Consider the following 21,427-nt stretch of genomic DNA (forward strand, 5'->3'; position numbering starts at 1 on the left):
CGTTCCATGTGGGATTGGGATATTTTGTTTTGTACTTTTAGTGGACTTCACAAAGACTTTACGAAGCCCTTCTTTGGTACGACATAAGTGGGACCTAATTTTGTGGAAAATGATATTGGAGGCCAAACGATCGATTTCAATTAAATAATGAAATGAAAACGGGAGATTTAGACTATTTCAATGTGAAATTTTTGGGTGCCGGGTGGGTACCACGTGGCCATGCCCACGTGGTGCCCGAGCAGCGCATCTGAGCCATCCAAAAGTGTGTTGGATGACCGGATACGCTGCTCGGGCATCACGTGATGGCCGCTCGACACCCAAAAATTTCTCCATGATACATCACACAAGGAGGGCTTGTAAGAACGAGCATGACGGGTAGTCCTTGCGTAACGAAATCTTCCAATAGTACCATGCACTTATATTAGTTATGCCACACCGTGGCCCAACCTGTATGTGAGAGGGGTGTGGCTGAGGTGTGACACAACTTATGTGCCCCTACCCAAAAACATCAAAAACACCCACACCTCCAACACAAGGAAATGCTACAACTAAAGTGACCTGACCAAAATGCACATGAAACTATATATTATTCAATGAGCCCTACTATATGAATGGATCAGATCATTGAGGAGAAATTCAGACATACACGAATTGCACACTGCACTCCCATTTGAAACCGAATAGAAGCTATAAGTCCATTTCAAAAAGTTATGTTCAACCAAGCCTATTGTCTATCTATGAGCTAATGATTAAATAAATGTTACTACAAGGTTCATCATCAAGGACTCTATATCATATATTGTATATATATGATATACTCCCTTCGTCCCATTTTTTTATTTCTTTTTTAATATTCGTGTCAGTTTTCGATTGCTTAGGGCAACAGCACCAGATTATGTATATCTTACTTTTTAGGTAAATTAGAGAACCAAGTGTTGAAAACACCCCTACAGTAGCCTAGGGATTAGCTTAGGTATTATACATTTACCAAAAAAACCTTGGCACTTTCAGCGAGCCACTGTTGCGAAGGTAAAAAATAAAAAATTATTTCTTCAGCCTCTTGCAGTACTTTATCCCCTCTCTAAGAGCATGTATTAAAAGATTGACAACGAAAATAATAACTTAAAACTAAAAGATGTATGCATGGATGATCTAGTAAACAAGTGACATGAGATTATAAAAAACTTAATAGAGGTGTGCGTAACTTCGTCCAAACTCCCTAAGTTAAGTTATAAAATAGCCCAATTTTTTTTCATTATTGAACCTGTACTTAAATCAGATTGGACACACTTAATTTTGGTCAGCTCGTTAATATGGGTTAACTACAATTACATAGTCATAATTAAGCTCTTGGATTTTGGTGGGAATTCTGTAGGAAGCTTCTCCCACGGCTATAAAAGGACCCTAAGCTTTAGGTTTCCACACAACTCATAAATTAACTTTCCAAGAGTCCCTAAAACATAAATCAAATTCCCAAAAAACGAAAACTATTTTCTCTTTGAAGTCTTGTTCTAGCCTTTCCACTCTCCAAAAACAAAAATCCAATCCTTATAAATAGACTAGAAAAATTAAAAAAAAAAAAAAACCATTGCTTAAATCCACTTTCCATATTCCGAAACATACTGAAAAACCCTTTCTTTGTAACGTCGAAGCATTAGTCGAGGAAAGTTCTTTTACGGCAGAATCGTGCTTATCCGCCAAGTTTGTACTTTGAAGAAAATATCTGGGGTTGATCAAAGAAGTTAAATCCTTCATCTAACTTACAATTTTCGGTAATATTTCTCTTATTTAAATGCCTTATGCACTTTTAATTTTTATCTCTTATTTACTTATTTCCGGTTCCATTTGTTTAATTAAATCATCTTAAAAATTTCAAAATCTCATATTCTTGAAATTGTTCAATTCTCCTCTTAGTGAAGAAAGAGCTTAATTTATGATCAGAAGGAAGCAATTTAGGGTATCTCTGACGTCATAATCAAAATTGGATAGTCAAAACATGCCATCTTATTTTTTTGTTATCCTTTATAGGAATTGCTAATATTAACAATGCGAATCCCCACAATGGTTCATGTATAATCAAAAACTCACTTTTAGTATAGAGAAATAAAGAGAGGTGCAAGTAAATGTAAGTGTATGGGTGCATTGATTCTGATGGGAGAAGAAAGAGAGATCTAGAGAAAGAAAAAGAAAGGAAATAGAGAGAGTGTGGTTTTCGTTAAATTTGATTATCTGAAGAAAAAAGATTGTTAGTTTTAGTTATTCAAATGCCAAAATTTGATTCGTAGTTAATGAGTTGCTAAGTTTTGTTATGCCATTGTGAGCATTTTTTTTTTTTAACTAACATTGCTAACTTTAGAAGTATTTTTATATTGATTATGTTAGTGTGGATATTCTTACTGATATACTATTATTTTTAACCAAAATGTGCAAGCTATTCATATCATATCGGTCAAACTATTTCTTCTTACAATTAATTCTATTTTTCTAAGAGGCATTTGGCGTAATGGTATTCGTGGTTCAATTTCTCTAAGGTGTTAATCTAACAAAATGCTGACTTTGGCCGAGTAAAAAAAAAATTCATTTCAATTACATCTTTACAGCCATTTTTTGGCCTAAGTTAATTTTATTGGAAATTTTACTACTAATTTTATGCATATACGTACTATAAGGGCATCAACTATTTGGGAGCCTCACAAATTAGATAAACTTTGGAGTGTATACTTAAAGCCGGCCCTAAGTACTATGTCCCAACTGTCGCATCGTAGCATATGTCCAAAGTTGGTCCCAACTGCATATATACCACTTGTCGCTCGTCAGTCCGCGTAGAAATATCACATAGGACTGGCCGGGGAGCGTGAAAATAGAATAATCACCATTAACGCATCATGTGCTTATATGGGATCCGGATCCTTTATGAGGATCGTGTAAGGGTTTTAATAAGGAGTTGACAACACATTGTTGAAGAGATCCAACGGCTCACATCAGTCCTTTCTTTCACATCCAAACGACAGCATTTTAGGGAATGAAAGTCTAACGGAGAAAAGCCCCAGTCATTTATTCTCCGTTTCGCTCCAAGTCGTCTCTTCTCAGTTCATCCAATCTCAGTCTCCCATCAAACAAAGAAAACACAACTCAGTCTAATTCAGCCGAAAATTCGTCCAATCCAAAGTTCTTTGCATTTCTGTTTATTGATTCATCACTGTGTAGACTGGAAAAATCCACTAATGTTTTCTGCTTCATAGATTGGAAACGGGAAAAGGAGAAAACAAAAAACCAAACTTTAACTTTGTTAGGATCGACACACACGTACGATTTACGAGTATAAAATAGTAAAGAAATCAACACAGAAAAATACGTGGTTTCCCAATATCGAGTACGTCCATGGGAGCGAGAGTGCCTGCTGTTCTTATTATCACAGTACTAAATAGGGTTTACAACATAAAGTATTTATATCTACTCTATTCTAACCCTAACATGGTATTTGGTCTGTATCTCAAAAATACCCTTGTACGATGCCGTCGCTCCGCTACGCTCCACTCGTTGCGTTTCGCTCCACTTGTTTCGCTCCGCTTCGGCATCTGCCTTCTTTCTAGAACTCCTTAGTATCTCTTCATACTTAACATATGAGCTACAATTCTAAAATCTCCACCTTGGCGAATATACTCTCGCCCCTTCAAAAGATAAACATCATCATCCAATGGGTAGGGGGGATGCCTCCCTTTTTGTAGCACCTGGAGACATTAACCAAGTCCAAACGATGCTCGAACTTGTTTACAGTAACTCTCTTTGTCAACATACCAGCTACATTCTCAGAAGTGTGTACCATTTTCAATATCAAATCACTTGCATCAATTAACTCTCTCACCTTGTAAAACCTCACGTCGATATGTTTGGTTCGAGCATGATACACTTGATGCTTTGCCAAATAAATGGCAATCTGACTATCACAATGCAACTGAACTCCACCTTGATCTATGTCAAGCTCCTTAACAAACCCTTTTAACCATAATGCTTCCTTAGTAGCCTCAATCACCGCCATATACTCAAACTCAGTAGTAGATAGAGCCACATAAATGAACCGAGTAGCTCGCGAGTTCGGCTTAGTTTGGCTCGTTAAGACTCGACTCGTTTAGTAAACGAGCCGAGCTCGAGCTCAAGTATTAGGCTCGTTTACTAAACGAGCCGAGTGGAGTTTGGCTCGTTCGACAAAAGCTCGGCTCGTTAAGGGAGGCTCGACTTGATTAAAGAGGCTTATTTAGTAAATGACTAAGCTCGGCTCGTTAAGGCTCGAGCTCGAGTTTTTTGGCTCGTTAAGCAAACAAGCCGAGCTCGAGCTCGCCGAAGGTCGGCTTGGCTCATTTACACCCCTAGAGCCACCAGAAGTTGTACCACAGATCTCCAACTAATAGGCCCACCCATATGTGTAAACACATAACCAGTTGTAGACCTTTTGTCATCCAAACCCCCAGCATAATTCACATCCACATATACCCCACAACTGAAATCTTATCCTGTTACCTACCAAACATAATCCCACGATCCAAAGTACCTCTCAAGAATCTGAACATCCACTTGACTACCTTTGCTTCGTTTGCTCCGATATAAGGAATAATACCTCAAGCGTAGGGTTTAACAGGTCGGTTGAAGCATAATAAACCGAAAATCCGGGATCGTACCCAAGGGAATAATTATATGGCTTGATCAGATTTGTAGATGCAAGTAAGGGCTTTCCGCTTTTAGACAGCCAACTTTGTTTTACTTTAAACGGTGGAAATAAAAGGGCTAAATTAAAAACGAATTAACTAGAGAAAAGATAGGCTAGGTCTAGGAATTATTAACACCCAAGACCCGAGCTAAATCACACTTTTCACCCAACTACACAATTTAAGATACTTGGTTAAAGTTCTCAAATCGGAAAATAAAATAATTTGAGAATTAAGTTAGCTCTAGAATTCATTTGGCAAATACCTCGTGCGAAAGAGCTCTAAGCATCATGTGTGGTGGGTAGGCGAAGCTCCCACCTACACATGATCAAAGAGGTTAACACCTCGGTGATTTGACAAACAAATTCGAACCCCACATCAATTTTCAAATCAAAGTTTAAAGCTTTATTGGGTGCAAAATGCAATTTTCGCCCGAGCCATGAGGTGCTAATCACCCCATGACCTAACCCTTGAAACTACTCACTCATATCTAGAGAGATAAAAGCAAGCAAAAATCTACTTAACATAATTGAAAAGCAACACTAGAAGAAAATTAGAGATTAAGATAGATCGGGAGAAAAGGAACAACTTTAATTAAGGCAACAATAACAAAAAGTAATAACTAAGTGCAGAAATTGAAATATTCAAAACTGAAAAATGAAGAACACTCAAGAACACTCAAGAACAATTTGAATCTAGATCTAGATCTAAAAATTAGGTAAGCAAATCTAATTCTACTCTTGTACAAAACAATGAAATAAGCTTTTATACTTATAAGCTCCGCGCCTGGAATATTCCCTAGATGCTCTGAAAATCTCATGCTAAGCCCCTCGGCATCGATGACAACGGCCTTAGAATGCTCTGAAATGGTGCTCGGCATCGATGTAAAGAATTGGAGTCCATCGATGCCGAAGCTATTAATGACCTAGAAGATTAAACTGCTCGGCAGCGATGTAACATGGTTTCCTCCATCGATGCCGAGGTGGATAAGAGTCTTGACCACTAAGGGGCTCGGCATCGATGGGACTTATCGCTTGACATCGATGCCGAGGTCATTAACTCGACGCTTGGCTGCCTGCCTCTGCCTTGGCTGTCTGCCTCATGCTCGGGCAAGTCTGGTTTTGCTCGGGCAAATCTTCTTTCTGCTCGGGCAAAACAATTTCTGCTCGGTCTGTTTCCACCTTGACATGCCTTAGACCTCAAAGATTCCTTTATTGGACGATTTATCTACAAAACAGAACTAAAACATTCTACACGCAAACAACGTTAATAAAAACTAATTAGACATTAAATTAAACTAAAACTAGACACTAGCGCGACCTACATTGCATTTTCGGGTGCTTATCAACCTTCCAATGCTCTCTGCCTGGATTGGCCATGTACTTGCTGACTGTGCTAATTGTGTGTGCCAAATCGGGTCTCGTACAAACTATTGCATACATTAAGTAACCCACTGCACTTGCATAAGGCACCCTTGACATATCCTCAATTTCTTCACTGACACCGGATACTGTAACACCCCGTCCCACATCGGAAGTCTACATGGATGATCTTGGGCATATAACAAACCTTGTGGGCTACTACTAGTATTTTGTGCTTAAGCTTTTGGGCCATGTGGTGTGGCCTGTGGATCAAAATTAGGGTACTGGGCCAGTGGTCTGCTCGGGGCGTTACAAATGGTATCAGAGCCATCCATGTACACGACCATGTGGGCCTTGGAATTTGGTTTGATTTGGTTGTTGGTTTGATTTGTATTGGTGATTATAGTGCTCAACCCCTCGCGAGGGCGCGAGGCTATAAAGTTGGAGAGATTGTAACACCCCGTCCCACATCGGAAGTCTACATGGATAATCTTGGGCATATAACAAACCTTGTGGGCTACTACTAGTACTTTGTGCTTAAGCTTTTGGGCCATGTGGTGTGGCCTGTGGATCAAAATTAGGGTACTGGGCCAGTGGTCTGCTCGGGGCGTTACAGATACTGAGCTGAAGATAATTTGAAATGACTTGTCAATGGAGTGCTGACCGGTTTGGCATTATCCATACTAAACTTCTTCAACACTTTCACAACATAATTCTTTTAAGATAACCACAACTTACCAGCTAACCTATCTCTACGAATCTCCATCCTAAGTATCTTTCTAGCCGCCTCCAAATCATTCATGTTAAACTCTTTATCTAACAAAGACTTCAACCTGTTTACCTCATCCATACTCCTTACAGTAATCAGCATATCATCCACATAAAGAAGCAAGAAAATATAGGAACCATCATTAAAACTCTTAACATAAATGTAACAATCATACTCACAGTGTGTATACCCAATTCGTATCACGAAAGGGTCAAACCTTTTGTACCATTGTCTTAGAGACTGTTTCAACCCATAAAGTGACTTTTTCAACTTACAAACAAGATGCTCAGACTCTGGCTTTTTGAACCCCTCAGGCTGCTCCATGTATATGACTTCCTCCAAATCACCATGAAGGAATACCATTTTCACATCCATCTGCTCTAATTCCAGATCATAGCTAACCACCAATGCCAAGATAACCCTGATTGACGTATGCCTCACCATTGGAGAAAAGACCTCATCAAAATCAATTCCTTTCCCCTGTGAATACCCATTTGCCACTAATCGAGCCTTGAACTTTTCCCTTTCCTTTTTTGTTACTGCTTCTTTCCTTTTGTATACCCACTTACAACTCACTGACTTCTTTCCCTCGGGTAGTTCTTTCAACTCTCAAATCTTATTCTTATGCAAATACTCAATTTCCTCCACCATGGCTTCCATCCATCTATCCCTTTCAGAACTCGTGATAGCATTATGAAAAGTAGATGGATCTCCAGTAGTAGTCAATGCATAAGAAACCAAGTCCTCAAACTCATACCTCACTGGTGGCTTGATAGTGTGCTTGGTTCTCCCAGCGACTAAACTTTGCTACTGCTGCTGATTAAGATATTCATCTGGCTGAGTATCACCTATATCAAAACTTTTCAGCTCAATTTGTATGCCATACTGTTTGTTGTTCACTTCCTCTGACTCAGAATTTTGAACCTTCTGATGTGCCTTGACCATAAAGTCCTCATCAAATACTGCATCCCTACTGATCACCACATTCTTTGTCTTTGGATTCCAAAGCTTGTACCTTTTACCCCTTTCTCATAGCCAAGAAAAATATACTGTCTGGACTTCGCATCAAGTTTTGACCTCTCATCATTGAGAACATGAACATAGGCCAGACACCTAATATTCTCAACTTTGAGTAGTCAACCTCTTTCTCTGTCCAAATCTCCTCAGCTACCTTCCCATCCAAAGCAGCACTTGATGACTTGTTTATAACAAAGCATGCCATACTCACTGCTTCTGCCCAAAAAGACTTCGGAAGTTCTGTATTCAATCTCAAACACCGTGCCCTTTCTGCTATGGTTATGTTCATTCTTTCTGCCACCTCATTCTGCTGAGGTGTCTTCCGAACTATAAAGTGTCGTTGAATCCCCTATTCCTCACAAAACTTTAAAAAGGTCAATTCTTGAATTCCTTCCCATTATCTGTCCTGAGGCACTTGATCTTTTTCCCTGTCTGGTTTCCCACGTTAGCTTTCCACACTCTGAACTTAGCAAAGACTTCAGACTTGTGTTTCATGAAGTACACCTAAACTTTCATCGATAAAGGTCAAGAAATACAGAGATCCTCCTTTCAAAGCTATCTTCACTGGCCCCCAAACATCTAAATGAACATAGTCAAGAATTCCCATCATTCTGTTAGTTGCATTTCAAAACTGCACCTTATACTATTTTTCAATAACAAAAAACTTGCAGAAATCCAATTTACACGATTTAACCCCTTTTAGCAGATTCCTCTTTTGTAGCTCTAACATTCCATGCTCTCCCATATGTTCCAACCGCATATGCCAAAGCATAGTATCATCAGTATAATCCGTTGTAGTGATAACAGCTCCACCTACAACTATACTCCATGCCAACCTGTAAATATTTCCAGGAACCTTGGAACCCTTTAAAATCACCATGGCACCCTTCGTTACTCTCATAACTCCACCTTCTATTTTATATCCACACCTGTAAGAGTTTAGGGTTCCTAACAAAATCAAAATTTTCCTCAAATCGGAAACATGTCTTGTAACGCCCCAAGCAGACCGCTGGCCCAGTACCCTGATTTTGATCCACAGGCCACACCATATGGCCCAAAAGCTTAAGCATAAAGTACTAGTAGTAGCCCACAAGGTTTGTTATATGCCCAAGATCATCCATGTAGACTTCCGATGTGGGACGGGGTTGCTACTACTAGTACCTTGTGCTTAAGCTTTTGGGCCATGTGGTGTGGCCTGTGGATCAAAATCAGGGTACTGGGCCAGCGGTCTGCTTGGGGTGTTACAGGTGGTATCAAAGCCATCCATGTACACGACTGTGTGGGCCCTTGGAGTTTGGTTTGATTTGGTTGTTGATTTGATTTATAATGGTGATTATAGTGCTCAACCCCTCGCGAGGGTGCGATGCTATAAAGTTGGGGAGATTGTAACACCCCGTCCCACATCGGAAGTCTACATGGATGATCTTGAGCATATAACAAACCTTGTGGGCTACTACTAGTACCTTGTGCTTAAGCTTTTGGGCCATGTGGTGTGGCCTTTGGATCAAAATCAGAGTACTGGGCCAGCGGTCTGCTTGGGGCGTTACATGTCTAACATCCCCTAAAGTTCTCACAACACCATTAAACATTTTGATCTTTATTGTGCCTATTCCTATGACTTTACACGATGCATCGTTACCCATAAGAACATTACCACAATCCACTGACCTGTAGGTGTTGAACCAATCCTTGTTAGGAGACATGTGAAACGAACATTCTGAATCCAAAATCCACGAGTTTGCCATGTCATTCGGACCAGCTGAGACCGAAAGCATATCACCATCATCTGATTCCCACTCCACAACGTTTGCAGAAATTGATGATCCATCTTTCCTCTCCCCTGCCTTTTCCTTCTTCTTCCAGTTAGTTCATTTTTCCCTCTGCGGACAATCTTTTTTCATGTGCCCCAGTTCATGATACTTGTCACACTTGAACTCAAACGTGCCCTCGGACCTATTCGTTGCGCTTCGCTCCACTCCGCTCCGGTATCTGGCATTCTTTCTAGAACTCCTTAGTATCTCTTTATACTTATTAGAAAAAACTAAGTAGAGGAAGAAGAAGATTGCCTCTGCTGAGAAAATCTCCAACTTTAATTTGGAAATTTTTGGCTAGATGAAAATCAGATCCATAGAGGAAGAAGAGGCCAGGAACGGAGAAAAAGAAAGAAAACAATTTCGGACTTTTGCTGAATATACACATCGTTGAAGTCGACAACTGCTCTACCTTGGAGCACGAATCGTTGTGGAATAGAGGAAGAGGTAATGATCGATGTCGGGAGAGAGGGGTTGAGAATAGTTTCTTGTGGAATCGTCGTGAACAGAGAAGGACAGTTGGGTTTTCTCTCCGTTAACTTTTATCCCCTAAAACGGTGTCATTTGGATGGATAAAAAGGAAGGACTGCTGTGAGCTGTTGGATCTCTTCAATAATGTGTTGTCAGCTCCTTATTAAAACCCTCACACGATCTTCATAGACAAATCCTCACAAAAGATCCGGATCCTCTTACATGAGGCATTGATTCATAATCGTATTGAAAGAGCTTACAAACCCACCTCGTTAATAAGGCCCCAATGTGACATTTGTCTTGGTTTGGCAACACAATTCACACCCGGATGAGTTTTGGCCAAGTCACTGTTGTGAGTCTTATTTATGAATCAGTTTCGAGATGTCCACATATTATTCCCCGGAGGAGGCCCAAATAATACCCCTCCATTACAGCTACAAAATAACCTTATTCTCTCATTTTATCTCTCATCCAAACAAAGTATTATTTTATCTCTTTTTTTTTTAAAACCTCATTCAAACCAACTAATTTTTTATTTACCCTCCATAAAAATCACATTAATATATGAGCTCACCCTTCATAAATAGTACTCATACTATTTCGTCCTCCCTATCCTCATCCTCGGAAAAACTATTCGGTGCTCCCGATGCAATTTCTTGAACAATCACTACGTTAAATTAAACCAGCTGCATGGAATCAATTTCTTGAACAATCAGTACAAAATTAACTGCAGGTGTTAGCCTGGTGATCAAAGTCTGACTTTAGAAATTTGCTCGTACTAGCTGTTTTGATCAATCTATTACGTGCGCCGATTAATATCCGGAGTCCTATCCAGCAATCCAGTAGAAGGAGGCTTACCAAATCAAAGCCGGGCCCAAATAAATTGGCCCTATAGGAGCTGACAGAACATGAGGTTTTGAATCTAAGACTCTAGACCATGGATAACAATATGACATGGCATGCCGAATGGAAGCATTGGCATGAGAAGCAAGTTCAATCAAAATGTCAAATGTTTATGTATTATTTGGCATTCCATCTCTCATGTCAAAATTGGCATTGATGTCAAAATTTATCTTTGATTACTTTACTCTCCAAAACTTCATGAAATAATAAATTTGACATTTTGGTTGAAGTCAGCATCTTGAAGATACCAAATTCAACATGTCATATTGTCACATAACCTTCAAAAAATATTGGCATCCTAAAATTTGAAGCTAAGGTTGGAGATGCTCTAAAGTCTCAGATACAAAACTCATCATGTTCTATCAGCTTCTATAGGGCTAATTTATTCGGGCCCAGCTCTGATTAATTAAGCCTCCTTCTCCTGGATGGCTCGATAGGACTCCCGAAATTAATTGGCGCCTGGAATATATTGATCAAAAAAGCCTTAGAATAATTGAAATATCAAAAAAAAAAAAAAAACTCTTCAAAATAATCGGAGCTGAATTTTGTTTCTTATTTTTTGTTTAGGCCATAATGGAGGATATGGTCAAGACTGCTAGACTCTACTACAGTAAAAGCTCACCAGACATCAAACAAGCAGCACACAATTTTTTCACTTCACTCGATAACAACAACGACGGGAAGGTGAGTCTCCATGAATTTCTATGGTTTATGCGGCAGAAAGGCCACACGAAAATGAGCAATTGCCATTTTCGTAGTGGGTGCGATAAGTTTATTCCGGGAATGTATTTCGCTTGCAAAAAATGCTTCGAAAATGGCCACAACTCGTTTTGCGTATGTCCAAAGTGTTTCGAAGAAGAACTTTTTCTTCATGAGCATGTCCAGTTCTTGGATAACTATGCTTTGTTGGAGGCCAGGAGAATGCAAGGGATTGCTACTTATTCGAACCAGCACAAGGTAATATTTGAAGCAAGGAATTAAAGGTTAATTATTCAATAGTACTGCCCCATCGAGTATCCTGTGGCAATGTTGTTCGCATCTTACTACCAGCAAATCACGTAACGAACATTTGTAGGCGAGAAAGAATTAATAACCCTTTTGTGATGAAAGTAGAAGCATGGACGGAGCCAGAATTTATGAAAATTTATGGACAATTGGATCAACAAACTGCTTCTAACCAGAGTCCCTGACATGTACGTATGGTTGAGTTTGATATAGATTAGGAAAATGCTAGAGACATATCAATATGGCACACCTCATAATTTTGATGGGTTCTGAAGAGAAATTTCAGATATTTTATGTGGTTAACTATGTCAAAAATCAATACTCACTCCGTCCTATTTTCATTGTCAATTATTCTGTTTGTCTCTTTTATATCTTTTGTCTATATATTTTAGTGTGGATCTTGAAAAATATACAATATGAATCTTGTTTAATAGATCTCGATAAGTTTATATAATACAAAGTTTTTAAAATTATAAAAAATATTATAGATTAAAAAATATAAATAATAAAAGAATGGGATGGAGGGGGTAAAATCTATGGACATTTTAAGCAATTTTTCAATTTAGTAGGGTCAAAGACTCAAGTGGCCCACTTTAGAGTACCTACTGCCATGTACCCTTCCGTGAAAGAAAAGGGGTGATTCCAAGGGCGGCTCTGGACTCAAAAAATACACTAAAATTTGGTAGTATTTTTTTTTTACATACAAAAATCATGGTGATTCACATTTTGCATGCTATGGTTTTTCATCTATCGGGGGTACCACAAATATAGGAGGAAGTAGTATTTCTGGACTACTCAAATAACTTTCCAGAAATTAAAACACATATCTAATGCTCCATTCAGAAAGTTGAAATTTCTTTTTTTTTTTTTTCGTAATGTCTTGTTATTTTTCTAATGGTTTTCTCATTATTGGAGCCAAATAACGAATTTGTAGATCTATTAAATTTTGTATTTCATTATGTCAATGTATCTGTGTATATATAGCTTTGTTCAGGGATGTTGGCCTTTACAGTGGTTGTTTGATTGTGTTTTGTTGCAGCCAAGCTCATCTGTTACCATTACTGAACTTGATCCAACATCCACAACAAATGCTGTTGTTCGTTATGAACGACCCAAACCAGTGAGTACCCTTTTGCCAACTCGGAGTGTTTTTCCTTTTGGGCTTGTTAATTCGGCTTAGGCCCTGAACATTACATTGTACCAATGTTCTGAATAAGTACCATACTAGTAAAAGTACCGTTTCTTTTATTGGTACAGTACGCATCGGTACCGGAATAATCCGGGGTACCGTTTCGGATCTTGCATTATAAGCATGAGTGTTATACTAGTAGAAACCTTACGTGTCACTGATTTTATAACAATTTATATCGCCTTATTTACTAACGAATGGTGTTAAAACACTACGCCATTCTCAAAATATTATACACGACACTTTAAATGACAAGATGTCTTGAGTACTATTTTTACAATAACTTTTTTTTTTAAAATCTAAATTCTACAATAACTTTGACAATACTCTTTTTTTTTTTTCACTATATAATGCGTTTAGGAGTAGAATTTCGATTATTGAAGTTGGTGCTACTTGAATGTAACGATAATGCCAACTCTATCTTGTACGGGTTAAGAGAAATTGCTTTGATAATTGAACAATAGAGAGCGAAAATCTGAAGGGTGCAATGCTCTTGATGAATTTGATCTCAGTTTCTTTCTTGTTCTTATTGCTGCCATCAGCTATTCTGCTTAGGATGTGATTTCCTGATGATCGGGCTGGATGTGGCAGATGGTGTCTGTACATTTTAGCTTTGTTTCCTTGCTGTTTTTCCTGTGGTCTATGTATACTTTGTGCAGCTTATGTTTTTCACTTTTTTCTTTGTGTTGGCCCCTTCGCAACCTCTTTATCTCTAGGACAGGGTTGGCACACAGGTGAATGTCCGAGGCTTAGGTGCCGACCTAGTTGGGATGTTTGCCTTGGGCGGTTGTGATGCCATTAATTGTTTTGTCTTTGTTCTCGTTATATTTGTTCCTGTTTCGTTCTATTATTAACCAAAACTCATCTTCACTTTTCCAAATACATAAAAGAGAAATTGTCCAAATTGTTAGTTTAAAAGTCATGGCTCCTATTTTTCATGCATTAATGGCACATTAATACGTTCATTTGTGAAATTTCCGCTGGTGTATTTTTCAAAAAAAATCTGGTCTCAAGCTTCATATTCATGGTTGCAATTTCTTGCAGTGTTGCATGTTCGTAATGCTTATGTGATTATATATATTTTGAGAAATTGGGGCATTTTGCGTACAAAGCGGCTGAAATAGGGTTGAACGTGTTTAACACTGCATTGAACGCATCTTCATGGCTCAGCTGTACCATTATGTGACAAGAAGTGCCGGGTGTTAGAATGGTAAACTTGATTGGAGCATAGATGAGTTCGGAGTCATTCGAAATACTCAAATCTAAAGAATTAATGTATCACAGAACTCACGTGTATGGGACAAATTCGGATTCTTCGGTATCCAATTATTTGCATTCCGAGGAATTATTTTTATTTGAGAGAAGACATCGACTCCACCACCGAAGCCATTCACTCAGTGCCAAAGTTTATTGTCTTCAACCTCGATAATTTGAACTTTTAAGACTGTTTGGATTTTGCCATATTGTTTTCGTTATAAAATGATATGTAGTACGATTGTATGCCATGTGTCCCAAGCGTGTTAATTTGGTGTGCAAAAGAAGGATTCTACAAGGATTTAAAAATTGGCTGCTACATAACGTAACATGTCGGATACGTGTAATCTTACAAGTAATGTTCCTACAAGTAATGTTCCTTTACGGGTAATCTTCCCATTGAATTGGCTTGGAATTTATCAAGATTGATGATCTGTGATATCAAGTTTTCAGGTCAGATTCTGTTTCTCCACAAAAAGTGTTGAAACCAAATTGGCTTGGAATGCGAGGGCGTGCCAGGACAAGTCTGTCCGAATTGCTTTTAAGGCCTTCGTGCCTCAAAGTCTGACTTCTATCGAGTGATCGTGCTCGGCCTAAAGGGTAAGGCCTCGTGATGGTTCGTTGGTTGCCTTGTCGGGCTAAGGACTTAAAGTATTTCCCACTCGTTGTTAGAACAATGGAAAGAAAGACAATGCAGTAAAAAGGATCAAACGAACTCCATTAATCGATTCAATGAAGCTTGGGTACAAGAAATGTGATAAAACTCAAACTACTCTGAAGTGAATACATGAAATGCTTTGAAAGAAATGGGAATATAGGTGCATAAGCTGTGAGCTTTTGAGGTCGTGGACCCTTTCCAAGGCCTCCAAAACTGAGAATTATAGGGACTACAAGCCTTGAGCTGCTTCAAAATGCTCTAATGCATGGCTGCCAAGTGGCCTTCTAGCAAAGGCTTGGGTTTGAGCAGCTTCAAAATGCTCCAATGAGGGGGTTGCCTCCTGAACAAAACGTGCCCTACACTCCAAGAATATGGCAAAGGCCTGAGGAGTCCTCCTTCTCTGTGCAAATCTTCTGAAAAAAGGGCATAAAGAATTTCAGGCCCTGCAGCACCCAGACCATGCTGAGCTGCTTGGACACTCAAGCTATTGCTTGTATGGCTATCTTCCGGGCCCACCATAGCTGCAAGCCAAAAAATACCCCAAGCCCCCCTTTATTTCATTGGGCCTTCAACTCCTCGTGGGTCCCAAAAAACCCTTTGAACCTAATTCTTTACGGAAGAAGGATCAAGAAAAAAATCAAGCAGGCCTGGGAGAGCTGCTTGTGAGCAGCTTGCTTAGGTCTGCAGGAGTCACTCACTAGAATCTCCAAGGGCTGCATGCATGCCACTTGTTGCTGGTCTCTGAATCATCCTGAAGAATGGGGTCCCACCACTACAGACCTTGAGTTGCTTGTGAGCAGCTTACCCAGTCTTGTCCAGCAAGAATATTCTAGGCCTTTGAGCTGCTTGTGAGCAGCTTCGAGGCCTTTGAGCTGCTTGTGAGCAGCTTCGAGGCCTTAGAGCTCCTTGTGAGCAGCTTCGAGGCCTTCGAGCTGCTTGTGAGCAGCTTGAGGCCTTCGAGCTGCTTGTTGAGGGCTTTTAACGATGTTTTCTTAAAGTAATGGGCCTATTTCCTGGTCAAGCCTGAACTTGTTTGGTAAGTCATGGGCTTTTTGCCCATTGTAAGCCTTCTGAGCCCAAGTCCGGCGAGCATGAACCAGGGTTTCTATCGATTCGGGCTTATTTCGTGGGCTTTGCTACTCTTAGGCACTTGGATTAGGCCTGGATGAAACATTCAAGCAAGTTAATTTAATCTTTGGACTTTTTAACTGATTTGGGCCATGATGGGAGGCCCATCATTTTTTAAGTGACAACCTTAATTCGTGAGTGGCCGGTCGTAAGGCCTTTCAAGGCTAGAGCTGCGACCTTCAAGGCCACCTTTTAACCAGTAAATCCACTTCCTGATTTTTGGCCAAAAATGGGTGTAAACAGATTCCAAGTGGGGTTTCCTCTTGGGTGAGATTAAGTTGTGTTCATGGCAAGTTACAATCAATTTTCAGGCGGAATGCTGGTAGGTTTGACTAATCTTTCGCAGCGAATTACTTTAAAACCTAGAAGGTAATTTATTAACTGGAGATTTTTGCACGATGATTTTGCAGAAGATAATCGTCGTGGGAAAATCTTAACCCTTTGAATAGGAACCGACTCTCCAATTCATTTATGGCGGTGATAATTGAAACACTTGATTTTTTTAGGCTGTTTACATATTAAAAAATATGGTAATAAAATTAAGTGTTCGAATTTTCAATCTGTTTGAACCTGTGCGAATATTTTAATTTTTTGATCATTTTATTCTAAAGGGTCATACTTAATTTTTTGATATATAAACAGCCTAAAAATATATAAGATTGATTTTTCTCTTCCATGGTTCTTTTAGGATTTTCATTGAAAGCCTTAAAGTCAAAATATTAATTATGATCCTTTAGAATAAAATGATCGAAAAATTAAGATCTTCGCACCGGTTCAAACGGGTTGGAAATTGAAACACTTGATTTTTTTAGGCTATGTATATATTAAAAAATATGGTAAAAAAATTAAGTGTTCAAATTTTTAGGCCACTTGAAAATTAGGCTTCTGACTCATTCAACTAGACGGGGAAGGCCTCAAAGGGAAAGATGGAAGATAAAGAAATGATCAACTACAAAGAGCACTTAACCTATCTTATTACTAGTGCTAGCCCGTGCCTACGCATCACAGTTGGAAGGGGATGACAGTTGTGTGATTTATGTGAAAGCCCTGGGCACTTAACCGGAAAGTGGGAGGATGCACTACAGCCTTTGGATCAAATGAATCTAAACCATTCCAACAACTTGTCCCCACACCTTTCTGTTTTATAATAGAGATTATGGGAGATGCTGCCAAGCATCTTGTGTTTGGCAGCTGTGTCGAGCGGTCGGATTGACCGCTCATCTCAACATGAACGTCTTGAAATAAGGGAATCATGACTCTTCCGTAGATAAGTCAATCTCTTGTTAGAAGTATTCCTACTAATTAGAACCAAGAAATAATTAAGGTTGAACAAGGTCGATCCACACACCAGAACATCTTCACATTAATTAGCTAGAACCCCCTTAAATCATCACATCAAAGAAGTCTAAAATGTGTGTTAATTGTTAAGTACTCCTACCAATCATCGAGCTTGCATTTAACGTGGCCGGCTTGTTCCAACTGAGCAACAAACTAGCTAGTTGGCAAACTAGTGGACAATTTTTTTAAAATCATGCCTTTAATCATTATTAAGAACATGACTTCAAAATAAGAAATATATATATATACGTGGCGGTTCCGGGGACACCCAAAAAAACACCTAAAAAAATACCTCATAGTTCCGAATCAAATTTTTATGATATATCCAAGCCGCTCAATGTGATCAGAACGTGATTTAAGAGTACCCGTGAGAAATCGGCAAAAAAAATGACTAGGAAGGGTTTGATCCGAACAATTTCGAACAGTTTTTTATTGAACGGTTCAAATAAAAACTACTCAAATCAAGTCTTTTCCGATCATTTTTTTTGCTAATTTCTTGTGAGCACCCTTAAAATCACATTCTCTACACATTGAATAGTTCAGATCATAAAAATTTGATCAGAAACTATGAGATTGAGATCTGGAGTGTTTTTTTAGGTATTTTTTTGGATGTCCCTTGAAATCACATTCACTGTCTATATATATATATATATATAGAGAGAGAGAGAGAGAGAGAGAGAGAGAGAGAGAGAGAGAGAGAAATCTTCAGGTAAAAACCTTATATGCGGACCTCCCAATTTCTCGCCTTTAATTTGCATCGTAGGAATGGGCCGCAATAATCGACAATGGAGTTCATTTTTAATTTCTGGGCATTTAATTTGCAGAGAGGTGATCAGTTCGTTGAAATTTTGGCCCATCACCCGTGCCTTGATATCCGATGGAAAGAGAGAGATTGATCTACTGTACTCCACCACACAAACACATTTACAAAGTCACATTTCTCCTCACAATTTTTGCAGTGTCTCAAACACTCATACACATCAGTGGGGTGACCCCCTTGGAGTGGGAGATGGGGTGCTTGGCAGCTGTGTCAAGTGTTCAATTCGGCCGTTCATCTCTATAATCGACGGCTCAAATCTAAATCCCAGTGCTCTGCTCTCTCACTCTCATTTTTTCCTATCCCACTCAAATAATGATACATATGCACTCTAAATTATACTCCCTTCGTCCCCATTTAACAATTCTTTTTAGGAGTTCGTGTCATTTTTCAATTGCTTATATCTCAAAATATATAATGATTTATGTGATTTTGAAAACAAAGTCTAACAGAACTAATTGAGCTTTATCAAATAAGATCCATATTACACATTGAATTTTTATTGATTTGGAAATCTACCTCATTTTTTATCAGGTTAGAATACAACGAGGAACCAATCATTCTATCTTCCCAACATTTTAACAAAATCAACAAAGCTACTTGTATAAGCACTAACTAATTAATAAGAATGTGGGTAATGTTCACAAACTTTTTAAGGTATGTGAAAAGAATCCCTTCATTTTCCGTCTCCAACCTTCATTTTCCGTCCAAAAGTGCTACATACACAACGGTTGTGTAGAACACAACACACAACCAATCTCTAGCCATCCATTGCTGTAATAAATGGCCAGGATTCACTCAAATTCTTTTCCATAAAAGTTAGACTTTTTCTTGGAAGAGTTTGTTTAAAATCTTGACCATTCAAATACATCTGGATGGTTAGAATTACGCACACAACCAACACAACAGTTGTGCAAGTAGTATTTTTGTTTTCCGTCTCCGCGCTTTGTTTCTTTCTCAAACTTTCCTATCCGATCGATTGTACACAAACACACATACGCAAAGGGAAGGGGGAGACAAAATCCAATGCACTACAATAGAGCTCTGGCTAACTCACGGGAATACGGCGTCAAATGATGCCTCCTTAATGTGTCAGACAGCTAATCTTGACCCGGGGAGTCTTGGTCTGGGCCACCCACCTCATAAATATTGGAGAAAACTCCAAACTAAACTACCCTATTTCACGGTCAAGCAAACGTGAGAAGCATTCAAGTAGTAATACGAAGAGAAGAATAGTTCAATTAAACAGCTATATATATGTAGACAAATCAAACCCTACAAAACTCAACAAAATTACTAGATTTTTTTTTTGTTTTATTTTGGTAAGGACCAAAATTACAAGTTGTTTCATCGAAACCCAATCGCAATCTCCCAACCAAAATTCTCTTATCAAGTCTCACAAATGTTAGTTTCAACCAAAAGATAGTGTTAACATAATATTAGAAAATATTATATTGCCATATTTTCTAAGCTTTATTATTTTGTTTTTAGTTTAGGCAGATTATTATGTTTCCTAGTTAGTCTAGATTTCCTTATTATGCGTATTTTTCTTGTTATGCGTGGCGTACTAAGTTATGGTTTGACGACAAACAGTAATACATCATTTCTCTTTTCTTAACATGGCAAGATCAGAATGATCGAGAATGGAATGGAATTCCATGCCACCAAGTAAATGAAGGCCTTCCCAATAGGAAAGATAGATATTCCAATTAAAAGGCTTGAGGCCAACGCCTCCCATGGGGACAACCAGGGGATGAATTGATGAAGATTAGTCCTACTTTGGGAGGCTTAATCCCGTTTAGTTTCCCTAGTAATTCTCTACCCATTTATCATCGATCTCACGAGCTAACCTTGTCAAGTTTGCATAAAATTTCCTCTTCGCCGAACAAATGAAACTAGAAAAGAACTATAGTAGAAAATTTGGAAGCTAAGCTATAGCTTAATTAAGGAACTCAGAAATTCAACCTTTAATTGAGGAAGCTAAGCTATAGCCTATATCTCTTCAAAAGCCAATTATTACCGATTTCGTTTCACTCACGTCGTCCTAGACAGCCTAGACCAATAATAAAACATCCAAAACAACGTCCAAATTCATCTCAGGATTGAAAGAAAAAAAAACATGGGTTGACCTTATCGAGGCTAAACAAAATAGAAGTCCAAATTTCTATGCGTTGAGCTGAACTCAGACTTAGACGACTTGAGTCCCAGCTGAGCTAATTAGAAGGCAAAATGCAACCAAAATTCAGAACTGTTATATATCTACAAAACAAACAAATCAAGGGCAGAATTTTCCAATAACAGATTTTTAGAATTTTACATGGGCATTCAGAAAGAATAGACTGTTTGGTCACCAAATTTTTTCCAAAAGGTGGTTTTGTTACCAGTTAAGAACCAAAATTTTATGCATAAATCGAAATAGAGTCATTCCTCTTCTCAATATATGTGGTTGAGAACCAAAATTGTGGTTCAAAACTTGTTGTTGACTCAAAGTTGATTATGTCCTCAAAAAACAAAAAAGACGTATATGTCATAGTTACAGTACAGCTCATTCCATGTGGGATTGGGATATTTTGTTTTGTACTTTTAGTGGACTTCACAAAGACTTTACGAAGCCCTTCTTTGGTACGACATAAGTGGGACCTAATTTTGTGGAAAATGATATTGGAGGCCAAACGATCGATTTCAATTAAATAATGAAATGAAAACGGGAGATTTAGACTATTTCAATGCGAAATTTTTGGGTGCCGAGTGGGTACCACGTGGCCATGCTCATATGGTACCCGAGCAGCGCATCTGGGCCATCAAAAAGTGTGTTGGATGGCCGGATTCGCTGCTCGGGCATCACGTGATGGCCGCTCGGCACCCAAAAATTTCTCCCTGATACATCACACAAGGAGGGCTTGTAAGAACGAGCATGACGGGTAGTCCTTGCGTAACGAAATCTTCCAATAGTACCATGCACTTATATTCTCAGTTGAATTCTCGATCCCATGAATTTTATAA

General features: G+C 38.8%; 1 protein-coding gene across 1 annotated transcript; it reads left to right on the forward strand.

Annotated features, from left to right (window-relative positions):
- The first annotated feature begins 1,417 nt into the window (after positions 1-1,417).
- On the forward strand, positions 1,418-14,688 carry LOC131317613 (uncharacterized). The gene is made up of 4 exons (XM_058347144.1): positions 1,418-1,772; positions 11,603-11,992; positions 13,080-13,160; positions 14,317-14,688. The coding sequence occupies exons 2-4, from the start codon at positions 11,609-11,611 to the stop codon at positions 14,413-14,415; spliced, it is 564 nt and encodes a 187-aa protein (XP_058203127.1). The 5' UTR covers positions 1,418-1,772; positions 11,603-11,608; the 3' UTR covers positions 14,416-14,688.
- Positions 14,689-21,427: the final 6,739 nt, after the last annotated feature.

This window comes from Rhododendron vialii, chromosome 2a (assembly GCF_030253575.1).
Source record: "Rhododendron vialii isolate Sample 1 chromosome 2a, ASM3025357v1".
Classification (NCBI taxonomy): Eukaryota; Viridiplantae; Streptophyta; class Magnoliopsida; order Ericales; family Ericaceae; genus Rhododendron; species Rhododendron vialii.

Excerpts from the sequence above, each read along its gene's own strand:
- LOC131317613 (XM_058347144.1), top strand. The coding sequence starts at position 11,609 with ATGGAGGATATGGTCAAGACTGCTAGACTCTACTACAGTAAAAGCTCA. Across the intron at positions 11,993-13,079 it reads CTTATTCGAACCAGCACAAG|CCAAGCTCATCTGTTACCAT; the intron begins GTAATATTTGAA and ends GTTTTGTTGCAG. Across the intron at positions 13,161-14,316 it reads GTTATGAACGACCCAAACCA|AAATTGGGGCATTTTGCGTA; the intron begins GTGAGTACCCTT and ends ATATATTTTGAG.